Here is a 17,783-nt window from a genome sequence, read left to right as displayed (position 1 = left end):
CATTATATAACTTTTGTGAAAAATAGCATGTCAAAATATGGGTGAAATAATGTGCCTTCGTTATTTAGAGTAAATATTTAAGTATATTTAAGTAAATATATTTAAGTAAATAAATAAGTAAACCTATATTTAAGTAAAAATGGCCATAGCCCACATTCATATAAGCCTATACATATAAGCCTATATAGGCCTACAGTAACTATTTGGTTTGTTTAAAAACAGAACAATAAAAAAAACAAACCTCATGATATTTTACTTTGTTTTCAAAACCCATATTTTTCTGATGAACAGATTTACATTATTAATGTTATTTAGCAAAGTTTTATATTTATAAGTCAAAAATAATTCAAAAGAAACCATCATATATTACCTTTTGTAACAATGATCTTAAAATATATTTTGAAAGCCTTTCTAATATAAGAGCATAAAATTCTCTCTTGGCTTATCAGGTGTCCAGGGTTTTTGGCTTATCAGGTGTCCAGGGTGTATCAGGTGTTTTGTTTTACATGCTTTAAACTGTACGACATTATAGGCTACCCTATATTTGCCTTGATTGAACAAAACAAAAAAACCGTGTGGAATAAATCTGTGGATGGTAAAACTGGGTAAAACACATCAGTCGCTGAGGCTGGGGCAATACGTAAATTTTGTACACTGTTAACCTACTAATAACAATTAAAATACAGAAATTCCTATTTTAGTTTATTCTGTGCTCTTTCTCTTCTGTTGCATCTCGTCTCTCAGTCTTTGCATCTGTTGTACAATGCTTCCCTCTATCGTGCTGGAGTGACGATCATGACCTGTCAACACACTTTGAAATGTTGTACATATGATTTTTTTTAAATACAGTATATCTTACTATAACTTTAAGCATTAAATTAATAAATTTCAAAATAATCATAAGCATCAATAGTAACATCGATTCGCGATACTCGTGCTTACGGAAGCGTCCCATCTCCATGACAACGCAAGACAACCAGAAACAAGGTTTGGGACGGCCTGTGAAATCACTGAAACATATTTGTGTATTTAGTGCTTTTGAACTGCAGTTACCACATCAAGATTCACCAAGATTTGTTTATCCAGAAAAAGCACCCGGGAACCGTGCTTTTCAAGCTGTCGTCTCGCCCTACAGGTTGGAAATAATATTTCAACAACAACAACAACAAAAAACTCGAAAATATGCCAAAAATGTCATAGTTGGTAGCTAATTCTTCCAAAAAATGTCATAGTTGGTAGCTAATTCTTCCAAAAAATGTCATAGTTGGTAGCTAATTCTTCCACGATATTGTTTTCGACAGTGTGTAATCGACATGTAGTAATTGTTTAGACTTTTTCAAATCATCATATCGTATAATCATCTATAATACATTTATTTTACATTAGGGATTCAAGGAGTCAGAAATGGAAAGTCCTCGTGTTGGTGTGGTGAGAGAGTCCATGCTGCATCGTCCTCTATTAATTAAGGTCAGGACTGATATTAATAATGATGGCTTTGACTAGTACTAGGAAAGTTAACTTTGTAAACGTATTTATATGTATAGCACCATGTATGAATGCTTTATTCTCGACTCGCATATATAATAAACAAACAAATAATTAGTCTTAATGTATACATTCCTGCTGTGTTTCACAAACAAATGGTGAAATTTCCACCTTTTTGTTTGGAAAAGCACAACAAAATAACAACGTCATAACTAAAATGAGCACTAGGTGGCAGAGTTAGTCTCTGAATAAATCTGCCCATGACTCTGACGCTTGTGTGATCTAGTCCAGCGTTTCTCAGCACTGCTCCTGGAATACCACAGCAGGACGACACATTTCGCATGTCTGCTTTATCTCACACATCGTTCAAGTCACGTAACACTAATATTAATAGGCTAAAGCGTAGGCTAGACCCAGAATTATACCCAGAATTTGCAATTTCCTGGTTTAGTCAGTTTATTTTTAAAAGTTCATACTTTGTTGTAAACACATTAAGTTATGCTCAGAAGACTGTTAATGGTCTGTGAATTCTCGCCTTTTTGTTAAATATGTGTATTGATTATTAAACTTTAATGTGTTTTTTTTTCATTAATTCATAAAAATAAAAAAAACACACAACTGAAAAAGATTATATTGTCTCCATGGGATTCAATATTCCAATTAATATGTTTTTGTAACCAGCAAATTGTTATTTCTTCTGAATGTTTGAATAAAGGAATTGTGCAAGTTAATAGCATCAAACTGTAAAGGTTCCAAAAGGGTGTTTTCACAATGATGCCATAGGAGAACTTTCGGTGAATAATTTTTTCTTAGTTTTTCTACTACAAAGAACTTTTAGTGCAGTTGAAAGGTTCCATAGATGTTAAGGGTTCTTCTTAGAACCGCAGATTGCAACAAAGAACTTTTATTATTAAGAGAGTGTGGTACTGAGATTTGAGGAACGCTGTTTGGTGCCGATCACATTTTTTCTCTCTGCCTTCTCCTCTAGTTAATCCTCTTTGTGAAACCCAGCGCAAGTCTTGAATCTCTAACTAAGTACTTCCGGCGTATCTTTCATCTAATTCTGCTTCATTTCAACTTCATCAAGTCTTCCATTGGAGCAGAAGGAAGAATGAAATGAACTTGCACAATCCTCAGTGTTTCTCCTTTTCCTTCGCTCCCATGGCCTTTCTCTCTTTTCACACTCATCCAATCATCCTGTCCATCCCTGGTGGGATAAGATGCCTCTGTTAGACCTTTGCTTGCTCTCGCCCCTCCTTTCTTTCTAATGTTCTCTAGGGTTATTTGATATGCCCCTTTTGACTGATGCAGAAAATAGGATTACTGTATTTAAATGACTATGATAATGAACTGCGTGCATGTTCCCATAGTCCCACGAGATCAAGGATTTCTCATTCTTTTTCATTGTGAGCAGTCATAGTTACAGGTTTTGGCAATGCGCTGGAACAATGACAGAGTCATCTGTGAGGATTTAAGCTTTTGTTCTTGTGCCGTTGCCTGATGTTGCTCTATTTCTTCCCTATCGCACGTCTAGTTTTGAGAGCTGTAGGTTCGAATGTTCAACCTTCTTCAATCAGCGGAGTCTGTCTTTGCTCGCTTGCAATGTAAAGGGAGACCCGTAAAAGGCTCATATTCATTAAGAAATAGGCCAACTGCAGCAAGTCCCTTGTGCTGAGCGCGTCTCTTGTCGGCCTACACAGCAGTTCATCATTGCTGAAGTTTTCTCTGCTTATGTAGGGCTGATGTATGGCTGTCCCATGGGGAAAAGGGACATATATCTTAGTAATGTGCTAATGGGCCTCAAAGTGAAAAGGAGATGAATTAGTCTGCATCTTGAAGCGAGCACCCAACGTGCGGTTTTCTCTGTTTCTGACCAAAAAGTTGATAGTAAGAAAAGTACAAAAAGGCCTCTCCTCTCCTTTCCTCTCCTCTTGTTAATTCCTTTTTGATGAGGCATGGCCAATAAATCCTGTTTTCATGCCTGTATTCCCTGATGACCAGTAAATTAGAGATCAGGGGAGCAGATTTGGGGCTTTTGTTGTTCTCTGGTGTCTGAGAGAGCCCTGCTGTGCAGCAGGCTGGCTGGGCCCCATTCACAGTCCCCTCTTCCCACTCATTACCATTCGCCTGTGTAGCTAATGTTAGACACGCGGCAATCTGCGGTTCATTCTTAAGCAAATCTCTACTGTAGCCGATACTTGCCTGCAGCGCAAATTTATTATGTATATGTGGTCTGGCCTAAAGCAGTTTTTGCCTGAATTAAACTTAAGTACGTGAAAATAAAAAAGATATACCTTTTGAAGGCTCTGGGTGCTTTAAAAAGCAATATCAGAGTTTAAGACTTGGCAAACGAAGCTCAAATTTCATACAGTTGCCTGGTGACTTTAATTGGCCTGTGGAATTTATTTGAATTGCAAAAGAACTGGCCCCGACCTTGACCTTCACCCACCTCAGTTTTACATAGGCATCTACAGTTAGGTCCATGCATACAGTGCCTCACTATCACTTCTGCAAGGTGCTTTAGCTTCCACACGGTCTCTGTGGCAACACAGGGCCTTATTATTAATGGGATCCAGCTGGGACTGCTGTAGACACAAGCACAGAGAGACAGATACATAAGCATGAACCCAATACGTAACTGTAAACTGCTTGCATAATAGATAAATGCAAATGAGATAAGTAAAGAGACCTTTGGCATATGTAGTCTGTCATAACAAGGGCTGTATGCATTCATTTATGGATTAAGAGAATAGAAGCACATATATCATTCTTGTCCGTGTTCAGCTGTAGTGCTAACAATTTATGTAGTCTGAGGGGCCACTATCAGCTGTGAAATATCATTGCAATTTAAAATAAAAATTATAATTGTATTTTATTACTGTCATGGTAAAGCTGAATTTTTAGTAGGCAGATTTGGTGCTCAAGAAACATGTTGAGAACAGCTGCTTAAATTTTTTGTTTATAGATTCTTTAATGAATGGAAAGTTGAAAAGAACAGCATTTATTTGAAATAGAAATCTTTTTAACATTATTAATGTCTTTTCAATTAATTTAATGCATCCATGCCGAATAAAGGTATTAATTTCTCTCACATCTTACTGATAGCTAACTTTTGAACTATGGTGCATTTTTCATGTGTTTTAATTAATTAATAGACACAGAAAAAAGTAATGTTATTGTCCCAAATTAATAATGTTATTGTACAAATTCAGTCCAGGTTAAAAACAGCTTGCACCCTTGAACATGCCTACTTTCTGTACCATTTATTAACATGGTTTAAACACAGTTTGTGATCCAAGTTGTGGATCGTTTTTATTAAATACACCCACACATACATACTCAAGCATACATACATCTAAAGCAGTAGGATAACACTCATCTGTATTGAAGAAGGGTAGCACAAGCTTGCCCAGACACATGCTCCCAATTAGCTGACCCTCTTTATGGAAATGCCTCATCAATTATACCCAAAGCTTCAGGATTTGCCACACATAAAGAGAGTTAGCATCTTAATAACCAGCCAGACTATAGAGGAGATGAGATGAATGTGCGTGATTGTTTGCATTGCACATATGCGCGCATTGACATTCTGGGGATATTAGAAGTGGGCTGATATTAATTTAGAGTTGACGGATTTAGCTAGAGAAGAAAAAAGCTGTGATCTGATGAGAAAATTAGGGTTATGATTCCACTTTCTCTCCTCTCAGCATTTTTGACCTAATCCTTATTAATAAATTTATTTTTCGCTGATTTACAAATGTTGGCATTTTCTGGATTGCTTTACAGCAGTAAGGTCGAAATTATGAGTATAGAGCATGTGTTCCTTTCTGCTTCTTTATAACAGTGAATATATTTGAATTCTCTCTCCATGAATTGTATCAGATCACAGTGTGACAAAGATACAGATTCTTTTTTGTGCTTCCCCACTTCCACTTTCTCTCCGCCATTCATTCCCTCTATTTAGTTTAGTTGAGATGAAGAGATTACTTTTAAGACAATGTGCCTGCTGTCCTGTAATCAGGCACCAGATGGCGCTGAACTGAGTTGGAAGAGCGGGATAATAATTAGTGGAGACAGTTCTGTGAGCATTACTGCCGTTATCCTCTAATCATCATCATGGGCACTTTTATTTGTAAGTCTGACGGAGAAACTGTCAGCGCTGATGAGATGATCAGGCCTGGCTCGCAGTTCTCCATGCCGCTGCCTGATAAGATTAAACCGGTTCCACAGGGAACGAATAAACCTAACGTTACTAGGTCTTGAACAGGAGGAGCAGACCAGTTTCATCCAGAAGCTTCCTCTCCGTGTAAATCTAGTAGCAAGGCTGTCGGGAACGATGTCTGGGTGAGATCAAGGGAAAAAAAGACAAATACCACATGGTATTCGCAACATCTGAGAAAAAAAAAACTTGTGCAAGTGTTCAAACAGGACCGGCGATGGGACTGAAAAGTGCAGCGATGGACTCACAGGGTCAGCGCTAAACTAATCTCAGCAGCTCAAGCCAAATCCTAAAAGCACACATGAGCAAGAGAACGCAAAAGGATGGTGAAATTAAAGCACGGGGAAATGAATAGACTGAAGGGGTCTCCTTAGTAAGAGATGATTATGTCCCCCTGTTCTCGGTCTCCTTTAGCCTGTGCGAATAATCTGCTCCCGCTGACCCTGGTGTAGCCTCTCCTGAAGCGGCCCTATTCTCATGCCGGCCTCTGGCTCATTCAGCAGGCCCATGCCTAGTTAATGAAAACACTATAGAGACAGATCACCAGTAAATGACAATATAAAAGGAGCTTTTGCTTAACATAATCCTCCGCCCGACTTGCCTTTTCTGTTGTCCTCTTCTCTTTCAGCCCTTTTATTGCGAATGAAAGGCCCAATAATGTTTTGAGGGGTCTGATTAGCCGTTTTACGCCAGCGGTCAACACGTTCCGTCAGGCATCTCTAAGTGATCTCCTCAAAACAATCTGCAGATTAAAATTGCGAAGGGGATTAAAGGGCTGGCCGAGAAGCCTGGTGGCACTTGCTCAAAAGATTGGCGCTTTTAAGAAGCGTTTGAAACGTTTCAGCAGACATGTTAACTAGGTTGGGTGTCTGTGAGTTAAAAAGGCCAAGAAAGATTTAGGTTATCTCAATTTGGCCGTGCTTAGGAATTCGTCATAAAAAAGAGCCAAGTTTGGCAGTCGTGTTTGGTTTTTGGAGGGCTTTACTTGCTCAGAATGATTGGTGGGAGTCCAGTGACAAATATCTTTCAAATCCATTTTTCAATGTAGACTATTCGAAGCTCAGAATAATGAAGGATTGAGGGTTTTTAACCTAGAATTAAGTCTTTAGAGCACAGCAAACACACAGAGATCTCCAGAGATGACAACAGGCTCACTGCGTTGATTCTTTTCTCCCTCCAAAAATCGCATACGGCAGCGTGAGGAGAACCGCCGACATGAATGTAACTCTGTGACTGACACATGAGCACACCTCCCTCATGTTCCATCAAAGATCAAAGATTTGTGCTTCTGGAGTGCTCAGGCACCATATTCCACAGATCACCTTTGATACATCCGGTTGTCACCTTTGCCGTGGTTTGATTCTCAATTTTCCACCTTTTCGCAGCTAAGCTGCTCTTAAAAAAAGTCTTTGAGCAGTTTAACAGAGCTCAGAAAAATAGTGGGCTTTTCTTTTGCCCCATGAGAGCTTCTCTCTGAGTAGATGATGATGGGGGTAAATACCCCCTCCAAAGCAACCCCCCTACACACACATGGTAGGATAAGTATTTCCTTTTTCAACTCTTTAGCTGTCAATCATCTTACAGTTATGACTCTGGATACATAAATCATACTCTACATGAACTGACTGGACTACATTGTGCTAGTGATTGTGCTAGTCCTGACTGAAGAAATCAGCCATCAAGATCACTCACATCAACGTTCAATGGGAATTCGTTTTACTGTGCTGCCAGACACCACAGTCATTTGGGCTTCTTTTTTTGCGGCATTTTTTTATGGTAATAAGTTTGTGCATAATTATGATTTTATTAATAGACACAATCAGATGCTTTTGTGTGCCAGGGTTGAAGGTGTAGGTCGGAAAACTGCCTGTCAATCAAGAAATCAGCCGCCACTCTAGAGGTCCGTAAAACTTTGATATCGTGATGCATGCATTGTCTTGCGCCGTTAAATGCATCAGTTAACAGCGTCTTTACTGTTGTGATGTAATTGAGGATGATTGACAGTTTGATTGACAGTTTACAGGTTCAGAAAAAAAGGTTTTGAAAAACAAGAGCTATTGTTCTGTCAGAAAATAGACATAAAACGGCGTTTGGAGAGAAAATTAGATATTTAGATAAAAACAATTACTAAAAAAAATATTATTTATAAATATATATATATTAAATAGTTATTAAAATGTACTTAAAATAAAAAAAATGAAATTTTCATTTATATTTAGAATTTAAGTCTGTCTACATCTGCATGATAGATAGATAGATAGATAGATAGATGATAGATAGATAGATAGATAGATGATAGAGAGAGAGAGAGATTTTTAATATTGCACAAGTGGGGAAAACTTGAACATATTTTTACTGTTCATGAGGTAAAGCCTGGGGAAAGATTTTTCTTATTTAAATTTATTTTAAAAATGTAATAAATACAAATATTTCATGAAATAGTGTACTTATGTTTTTTTTAATCTCATTATTGTGTTTTCTCTATAGCCAGCTCTTGGAAAGACCAAGTCGAGAGGTTTGTCCTATCCGGGACCTGACTTTGTTTTTGGGACAGCGACCACAGTTCAGGATGGAGGAGTGCCAGAGGGTAAGTGACAAAACAATTTTGTAAAATAGACACTATATTTGCCTTTAAAACTGTACCACTGTTGGCTTTACATTTGAAACCTCATCATTATGATTCAGTCATTATAAAGCTCCATCTACACTAACTCAAAGCCTTTTGTTTATGAGACACCACTCCCATTCCCCCTCAACGCTTGTCACAGGATGATGTCACAGTGCGTTTTCTTGAGTAAGTGTCCCCTCAGGCACTTAGCCTGTGCTGTCAGTGCGCTCCTGTTAGCATACTAAACTGTGCCTGGCTTCTGCACTGGCTCCCCGTCTCACACTTTAATTATGCACTTCCAACGGACGACAGGCAGTGACTGCAAGTGTCAAGCCCTTATACAGTCCCATAACCTATGATGCTGTTCTAGGCTGAGGTTACCCTGTCATGCTTATCTAAGCTTACTCATCACAAATCCTTATGTAACTATTATTGCAGAAAACACCCAAAACGGATCTCTACTTGGTTCTGAACATGTCAGCCAGAGCCTTGCTGGAGCCCATGCCTACTTTTATTTACCTGGTGTCATAATGGAAAGCTGCCAGTCACCAAAGCCATTGAACAGTTTTGCGTTTTCTCTGCCTCAAACTGCTGATCTGTCTATGGCTGTATCTATTAGTTTGAATACTGCTAATATTTCTAAGTTAAGCGTTCAGAACAAGGTAGAAGTATATGTCATTTATTTGAAAAAAAATCAAATTTTTGCTACCAATTTAAGTCATTTTAAGTTAATTTAACTTTTAACATTATTATTATATAGTGATATTTGTCTAAGAAGTCTCCAGAAGTCTTTTGGTACAAAAATTATGACTTATTTAGACCTATAAAACCAGTGTGTATTGCATCCTGAGAGACCAAAGCTCCCACATTGCAAGAAAAATAGTATTTTAAGTGATAATAATCTTTTAACAAGATAAATTTACTTTAAAAGCAAAATGATGTATGATTTCAGAGAATATTTCCTGAATCAAGTTTTTCTAACACTGTTGGCAAATTGGTTTTTTTGTTTTACGCATTGCATTCAGTTTCAGATATATCATCTGAAAGTAAGTCTTTGTATCTTCTGCAGTTTTGCTTCTCAAGTAAATGTATCTTCTTTTGATATTTTTAAGGAAAAACAAGACGAAAATACTGATTAGAAAAACTTGTAGTGCCTTGTAATCCTTCTCGTCAAAGGAATTTTGTGTGCTGAATTAAGTCTTCCTTGATTTCATAGTATATTTCTGCTGTGATTTCTCTCTCTCTTTCATATTTAGCTATCTCTAGCTGGCACACTCACACTATGTCTACCAGAAACAGGGAGGCTGAGAGGGATTTTATCGCCCTTAACCGAGAAGGGGTCAAGTCAGGCTTGGTTACTGCTAAAGAGCTGCACCAGTACCGTGCCACCCACGACATTCGGCGCCAGCCGTTGACCAGAGAGGGGTTTCGCAGGTCTGCCCCAGCTCGCATACCACCAGATGCTTCGTTTGGAATTACTAACAAGTGAGTGTATAGGTGTGTTCACCATTATAGTCTCAGTCTAATCTCAATCAAAGCTGTGCTGAGAGGAATCAGAAGGAAGCAAATCATTATTTTTAGTGAAAACAATAATTTACACTTTCAAAGAAAATAAGAATACTAATATTCCTATCAATAAGGCTGTTACTACATTATTTAAAAACTCACTAATACATTTTTATAAAGAGGAAGAAACCGTTTGTAAATCTCTACATACTGATATGCATTTTAATGATACCTCCCTCTGCCTCGGCTTTGTCTCTTTCCCACTGTCTGTTTACATCTCCCACTCACATATACACACCCTCACGTCAGATATAGGCAGTGAATCAAAACATTCAAAAACACTTGGCACCGCACGGGAAGAATTTTATAGTCTGCCACAAAGCTTTGTCTATAAGAAAATGTCAATAAAATTTTCATAAACATATTCAGTAGCATTGCAGGGATTATACACCATTACATTTTAGATATTTAACAATAACATTTCTTAAATTAATTTGGGGGAATTATTTTGAAAATAATCATTATATTTTAAGAATTTTGTTTTGCTTGGCTGCAAATTATAGCCACTAGCCAGCCATGTAAATAAGCATCTGAAGAAGCATCTGTCAATTGGTTGAATCGGTATTAGATTGAATAAATGCACCTACTTACCAGCCTTTCAGCAAATCATTTAGGACTTCTGGGTGAATAGTATTTCTGTAATTAATAATCATGAACCAGTAATCAGTTCTGTACTGTAAAAAAGGAATTGTTACGCAAATTGATGCATACAGATTTTTTGGTTCTCTCAACTATTGTCTTAAGACTTTGTTCATTTACTAAATGCAAAATGTGTCATTCAGCCAATAAATTAATTGAGGCAACCACGGATTTCTTGTTCAGCAAATGTTCATTTAGTTATACAATAACTTATTGATCTAGCATTTTGTAGTCACATTCTTTACCAAGCAAAAATGCTGTACACAGACTTCAAAATTTGACACAAAAATCCAGGTGAGAATCAAAAAAAAAAAAAAAAGACAGCAAAACAATAATCCTACAACAATAACAACATAATTAATTAATGCTGCAATACATGCTGGGAACTCACAAACCCAGTATAGTTGAATCCGTAAACTGGAAAATATCTAGTTGCTTTTACTCGCCTGGATATATTGAGGGAGCAGATCTGTAAATGGGTCTATGAAAACCTATTCTGTACGCCATTCTTGTGTGGGAATCAGAGTTGGGTGGGTGTTGATCAACTTAGAAAGTGATTAGGGTGTTTTGTTTTTCTGGATGAGGCAAAAGGCAAGAGCAGGAAAGTGATAGAGGTACAGAAATGTATATCTGTAAGAAACAGAGAGAAAGAGGGAGAAAGCTGTGTGCCCACTGAGATATGACACGAGCACTCTGCTGAGAGCACAGGTAAGATTATTACAGCGGTCCGCAGCGCCACAAGCTCCCTTCACTCCTTCCTTCTGCCTTCTGCCTGCTTTCTTTTTTGTTCTCGTCCTCTTGGGCCTTGATACTGTTGAAATGGAGCTGAATTATTTAACTGAAAACACAGCTTTGTGTCCAGACTTTCTCTCTTTCGCACACACACACACACACACACACACACTTGATGTTGATACATCCAGTGTGAGAAGTGCTAGGTGAGAGTGTGTTTCAAGAGCCAGTCAGGAGGGAGGAGGTCTGAAGCAATGAGAGGTAAGATCAGGGGTCCACAGGGACTTGTTTGGCCCTGCACTCTATCCATCATATGCCACGGTTCAGCCCTAATGAGGGTGTGCTAGGATCCTTGCACAACATGTCACCATCCCCATACACACACAATAAATACAGCACACACATGCACACAAGAGATATATATCTGGAGATATCTATTTGAGATATAAGAATGTTTGTTTTCACAACTTTACACCTGGCAGTCCAAGATCAAATGCCAGTGAAAGGGAAGTGCTCGGCATTCCATTGCACTACCTAGAACCTCATCCAGTGTTAGGATGATTGAATTGGGAGGCTCCCTTAGCTGCCTATTTAAACTCATTAGGATGTTGAGCCATTGATCACAACGCCCAGATAGAATATGCATAACGGCATAGGGTACATATACTGGTGATTATGAGTATGATATATCACTGGTCTACTAACATACTGAACGTTATTATATAAACAGCTGCAGAATATGGTTATGGTCCCAGTGTTGGGCAGTAACTTTTGCAGTAACTAGTAGTGTAACTAACATTACAGTTACCATCCATAAAACAGCTTGTTACTTAGTTACTTTTGATGCCTCAACCCCTACTGATTTGAAATCCAACAATCCAGTAATTTTGATGACTTGCACAGGCACATGAAGTCACCAGTGCTGCAGGCAAGCTTGGAATATGGAAAAGTATTGCCATTACATTGATTTTGTCATGAGAAAAAATTATCTGAACACTGATGTGTAAGTTGTGGCATTATTTTACTCTGGCATTACATGGCTTGCCCACCCACATCCCTCTGATCCTGATATAAATTGTATTACTAGAATTAAAAATCTTTTTAGAAAACGTATTTTCTTATGAACTTTTGTGATCTCTTTTGATAAAATACATCATGAAATAGAATTGTATATGGGTAACAGATATTATAGCAACAATTAGCTTCAAACTACACAATTAATGAGAATAATACAACACTTTTTTACTTAAACGTTACTATCAATCACCATTGAGTGTTTGTAATAACTTCTGACTGCAATCCAATGTGAATTTATAGCGTTGGAATTTTGGTTAAATTATGAGAAATATATAGCCTATTGTTAGTAACATTTTAGAAGAATTTTATGGGGAAGATAAGCAATTACAACGTCTGTGGGTGAAAGAAAAGTAATGTAACTAGTAGTGTAACTAAACCAGAAAGTAATAAGTACCGTAATATTATTAGGCCTACTTTTGAAAGGAGTAACTAGTAATGAGTAATAAATTAATTTTTTTGAGTAACTAGCCCAACACTGGTCACTCCAGTTTTAGAAAGATAATGTTTCTTTACGAGAGTGACAACCGTATTCTGTAACCGAATTTAAACACGTTCGTACATTTTCTGGACTCAGAAATCATTTTCGTCGAACCTCAGCTGTGTGAATGGAACAGTATGGCGTGTTGTGTTTTCGTGTTTGTTTTCACGAACTTCGACGGAGATGTGTGCCACCTGAAGGTTTTAGATTCAATCACCGTCTTTCATCCGCGCTAATCTCGTCAGATTTGTGGTCTGTACGCGACTCGGATAATTAAGATTTGACAGATGAACTCGGCCTCGATAGTAGACTACTCGCTTCGCGTCAACTACGATACCAGTGTGAACATCGCCATCTTTGATACACAGTTTTGTCGCTGTCATTATGGTTACAGATGATATTCACGGCTAGCGCGGCAACAAAAAAGGAGCGTCACATCGATTATTCGTTCATAGAGTAGCGACTCGAATACTGCATGTAATGAGTTGTGTGAACGTTTGAGAGTCACACCTGTTATTAAATGCGACTGTCAATGCCAAACACTGAACATGGCTTAAAAGAAATATCCACTTGTAGAAATCTGTAAACAATAAACATTAAAGGGATAGTACACCAAAAAGTGAAAATTGTGTGATGTTTTACTTACCCTTGTGTCATTCCATGACCTCGTGCCATGCATGATTTACTTTCTTCTGCAGAATACAAAATATATTTTACAGAATGTTGGAAACCAAACAGTTTTGGTTACCACTGACTTCCATTAGGCCTCAAAATATCATATTTTATGTTCCCAAGAAGAAATAAAGTCATACAGGTGAGTAAATGATGACAGAATTTTCATTTTGTGAACAATCCTTTTATTGTCAAATTTGATTATGCTTTTATCTACCAAAACAAGTGTAAATCACAGAATTCTTAATATTCAGATGTGGGCAACCTAAGAAAACGGTTTTGTTCCATTTTAGACCATTCACCCCAATCTCAGAGCTCATGGAGTATAAGTATGCTCAAAAATGGCTGGAAGAGCAGCAGGCCAAGGACAAAATCCTGCAGGCCCATCGGCATAAGAAGGTCTGTTGAAGATATCACAGAATGACTTTAATATTATCCTCCGCTTCTGAGAAGAGTGATTAAGCTGTAAGTGTCTATTGAATCCTTCACAGGCTCAGCTTGGACGTATACAGGATACACGAACAACCATGCTCCGCAAGAGTCGCCCCTTGTCCGAGGCCCCATCCATGTGGAAAATGCCTCGTTTCCAGCAGGTGAAAATTCGCTTAGTGCCTACTAATTCATTTTCACTCTGTAGTCTCCAAGCTAATTTTTCTTCCACACCTAATTAGTCTACTTGTTTTTTAAATAATACATAATTATATTTGTGGCAACTATATGCATTTTATATTATATTATTTTTTTCATTCAGTGGTTTAGTTGACTCCCACTGGAAGGATAGACAGGATCAGTGTACTGTGTGTGTGTGTGTTTGTGTGTGTGTACATGCATGAGAGAGAGAGCGAGAGTGTGTGTGTGTGTTGTGACAGCGTGAAGTATGAGGATGCCTTGCTGAAAAATCTACGCTGAAAGTAACAATATCTGCCTCAAGCCCTTACGATTGTTCACATTTACTCTAACCCCTTCAGTTTTGGTCCCTCTGCTAGCCTTAATGCAAAAGAACCAAGTAAATCAAAAGTGCTTTGTTTTTATTGGTCCTTTGCGTTGACAAGCAGACTACCAGCCTGACAGCTCTACCTGTCAGCGGGGCATGAAAATTCTCTATTGACAATCCCCAATGCTTCCAATTATGAAGGAATCAGACTCCTGCTGAGCTAATGATGGCCCTTACACACATCCAAACACACCTTTACAAGCACTGACGGAACACCACAATACATATGCACTAGCCACATTATTTATTTACACAGGGCTCCGGACTGTGAGTAAAAAATGTTGCAAATGCAACAAAAATATTAAATAATTTTAAAAATGATTTAAACCCAGTTGAGGAAGTTTTGTCCATATGTGATATCATCTTGTTCTAGTGTGAGTCGCTGTTTCTTGCACACAACAACAAACACAGCGTGAGACCACAATCCTTCATGTCTGATATATGAAAAATGACTTCTTTTTAATGAATCACTTTTTATTGACGTTAATTTGACAGTGTGTTGAAATAGAAATATACATTCATAACAGTTTTGTTGTTTTGTTGACCGAATTAATGTTGTTCTATTATTGGTTATTGAGAATGATATTTGGTTGTAAAACATCAAATTGGAACAAATGTATACAGTATTTAAGCCATCATATTACACAGAAGTGACTGTTGTAAAAAATATTAATTTAAAAGCCTTGAGAATTAAAGATTTTAGCAAATTTATATATATATATATATACAGTATATATATAAAAATTTTGCTTCTAATATTTCATTTTAGGATCCAGTCGGTATCTCGCTTTTTTTTCGTATCACACAAATATAGGAACATAAAACTGCATAAACACAACAACATGGAGATATATTTATTTGCATGACACATGCACATGGTTAAACATTAATATTATTGTTGTACGGTGCATATAAGCTATCTCTCACACACAATGATATACCATACTGCTATTTTTTTCCTTTTAACTCTTTCCATGCACCCCTCCACCATCCTATTTTTCCTCTGTCTGAATTTCCTCTGCAAATTACAACCCCCTCCCCAACCACACACACCCCGTGGCTGCCTGTCCTGTCGTCCACCCTCAGTCGGCTCTAATGAGGGAGGGAGAGTGTTATTTTGGTTGCACGCCTGCGCTAAATTCTCTCTTGTATGACAGCTGATGGAGAGAGAGAGGAGCGTTAACCTTATAAAAGATTTACCTCTGCTCATTACAGCCTGTCAAGTAGCTGTCCTGATAGCACCAGGTTCGACATTTGCATCCTTGACTCTCTTCTTCATTCTACACTCATTTTCTTCATTCCTGTTGTTTGTTTGTTTGTATTGTCACCTTCCTTTACATCTCTTTCATTCCACCTTTTTTGAGACGTGTGTTCCTCCTATTAATTCAGAAAGGTTTGGAGGTGTCAAAAGTGTTTGTGGGAGGCAACAGATTTTTTAGAACAGAAAAAGGAAAAAAGATAAACAAATACATATATTTAAAACATGATGTGACACACCGGTAAAGTTTCAGCATGTTTTTTTTTTCTGTTCAGAAGCATGCCATAAACATGGCAAACATATAAAATAGAAATTTTCATACATATTTTTCTTACATATCTGCCTGTTTTGAGCCATTGTTCAAATTATAAATGTGCTGTTCCAACAAGTTCTATTATTTAATAGCTGTCAGTATACATTTTTACGTACCAGCTTAGATGCTACAGAAGTAAAACATGGGCAAAGCGTCTCTGCTGCCTTTTACAGGGGTATGTTTTTTAATGTTCGACTATTCTGACTGCACTTTTGTGTATCAAAACAGAAAGTCTTCCAGGTTCCAACAGTGCCATCCATGTTACTTTTCTCTGTCATTCATATCTTTTTGTTTTTGGTGTTGAACTGCAATAAGCCTAAATCTATTTTCCTACTCTAGCCCCCCACTCAGAGTCTGCAAGCAGGAGAGGGATTCTGGGTCAAGGCACTTACACAGTGGATTAACAGAGCTAAAATTATTACATTTCAGCCGCAGCGCCTATGTGAATCAGGCTTCTTCAAGTATTAATCTCTCAATAAAAAAATGTGATGTCATTTTTTATTATTTTGTCTACACTATATATATATATATATATATATATATAACATTTCTGAAAATTTGAATTTAAATTGAATAAAAACTAAGTGTTATCAATAAAAATGTATCATTTTATAGGTATGCCTGGGATATCTGAGAGTAGGAGTGGGGGTCTTTGGGTCTGTGCAAGTTTAAAAACCCTGGTTTAGATGTTGGTTTGAAAGAGGAAAAAGAAACCGTGGTAAAGTGGTGAATGTAAAATCTAGCACCTTGTGCAGGATCCGCATGTCACGTATTACGTGTCTGCGATTTATTTAGAAGAAAAGAGGGAGGGCTGACTATCTTTCTCTCCCTCCCACAACACATACGTGATCATCACCCCCCAAAAACACCCTTTAACCAATAACGACGTGGCGCTCGGGACAATCGCGGAATGGATACCTTTAAAAGCTTGTTCCTCCTCCGGTATTGGCTGTTTCCTTGAGGGTGTCATTTTCAGGTCGTGGAGATCACTGCCTGTGTTTATACTCTGTTACACAGGTTTAGTCCTTGCAGACCTGGACTAGAACTTTACACATCAGCATCGGGTTTAGGTCAGAGGATTTGGGGCTTAGTAGGGTTGTAGTTGTGTCTCTAGAAAGCCAGATAAGTTTCCAAGCTAATGAATAGAGTTATAATATGAGTGCTGTTCTTATGTAGTTGTACCTGTCCTTGGTGCTGAAACTGACCGGTGCACTTCACAGATTTGCTTTTGAGGAACTGTACGAAAACAAATTCAACAAAACTGACCTGCAGTCAACGACAGAAGAAGGATCTGCTAAAAACAACTTAGAAAATATAGGACCTTTTTTTCCCCTGGGACAAGATCTAAAGGAGTTTAGCTGACTTTTTTTTTTTAAATGGCCAGAATTATAATCTAAATTTACAGTTGTAAATCTACCAATTTTCGTCGTATCACCAAAACCAGTGTCAGAAAGGACAAATGCACATTTGATATCGATTTGTCTCGCGATGGAGGTATCAAACGGGTCGAGCTTTGGGATCGAGTCTATACTTTCTCACAGACCGACCAGCCCGTGTATGTCAAAGGGGGAGTGCAGGTCTCCAGCGGAGTTGAGCCCCCGGTCGAGCGGCGCGACAAAATACTATAGAACATGTTATTTTTTTTTTTTTTGTCTACACTATATATATATATATATATATATATATATATAACATTTCTGAAAATTTGAATTTATATTGAATAAAAACTAAGTGTTATCAAT

At 37.7% G+C, this 17,783-nt stretch overlaps 1 protein-coding gene across 1 annotated transcript; it reads left to right on the top strand.

The window, feature by feature from the left end:
* Positions 1-894: 894 nt before the first annotated feature.
* Positions 895-17,669, top strand: LOC107709684 (uncharacterized protein C9orf171 homolog). Its single transcript, XM_016514266.1, has 8 exons — positions 895-1,135; positions 1,387-1,467; positions 8,192-8,291; positions 9,569-9,797; positions 13,770-13,875; positions 13,968-14,069; positions 17,218-17,279; positions 17,486-17,669. The coding sequence occupies exons 2-8, from the start codon at positions 1,405-1,407 to the stop codon at positions 17,667-17,669; spliced, it is 846 nt and encodes a 281-aa protein (XP_016369752.1). The 5' UTR covers positions 895-1,135; positions 1,387-1,404.
* Positions 17,670-17,783: the final 114 nt, after the last annotated feature.

This window comes from Sinocyclocheilus rhinocerous, unplaced genomic scaffold (genome assembly GCF_001515625.1).
Source record: "Sinocyclocheilus rhinocerous isolate Xijiao unplaced genomic scaffold, SAMN03320098_v1.1 scaffold2161, whole genome shotgun sequence".
In the NCBI taxonomy this organism is placed as follows: domain Eukaryota; kingdom Metazoa; phylum Chordata; class Actinopteri; order Cypriniformes; family Cyprinidae; genus Sinocyclocheilus; species Sinocyclocheilus rhinocerous.
The sequence above is the reverse complement of the archived record's forward strand: the minus strand, read 5'-3'. Positions and strand labels throughout refer to the sequence as shown.

What these genes read in the sequence shown, in the direction of transcription:
- LOC107709684 (XM_016514266.1), top strand. Translation starts at nt 1,405, where the DNA reads ATGGAAAGTCCTCGTGTTGGTGTGGTGAGAGAGTCCATGCTGCATCGT. An exon ending in GGATGGAGGAGTGCCAGAGG is followed by an intron (nt 8,292 to 9,568) that starts GTAAGTGACAAA and finishes TTTCATATTTAG; the next exon opens with CTATCTCTAGCTGGCACACT. An exon ending in AAATGCCTCGTTTCCAGCAG is followed by an intron (nt 14,070 to 17,217) that starts GTGAAAATTCGC and finishes GTTCTTATGTAG; the next exon opens with TTGTACCTGTCCTTGGTGCT.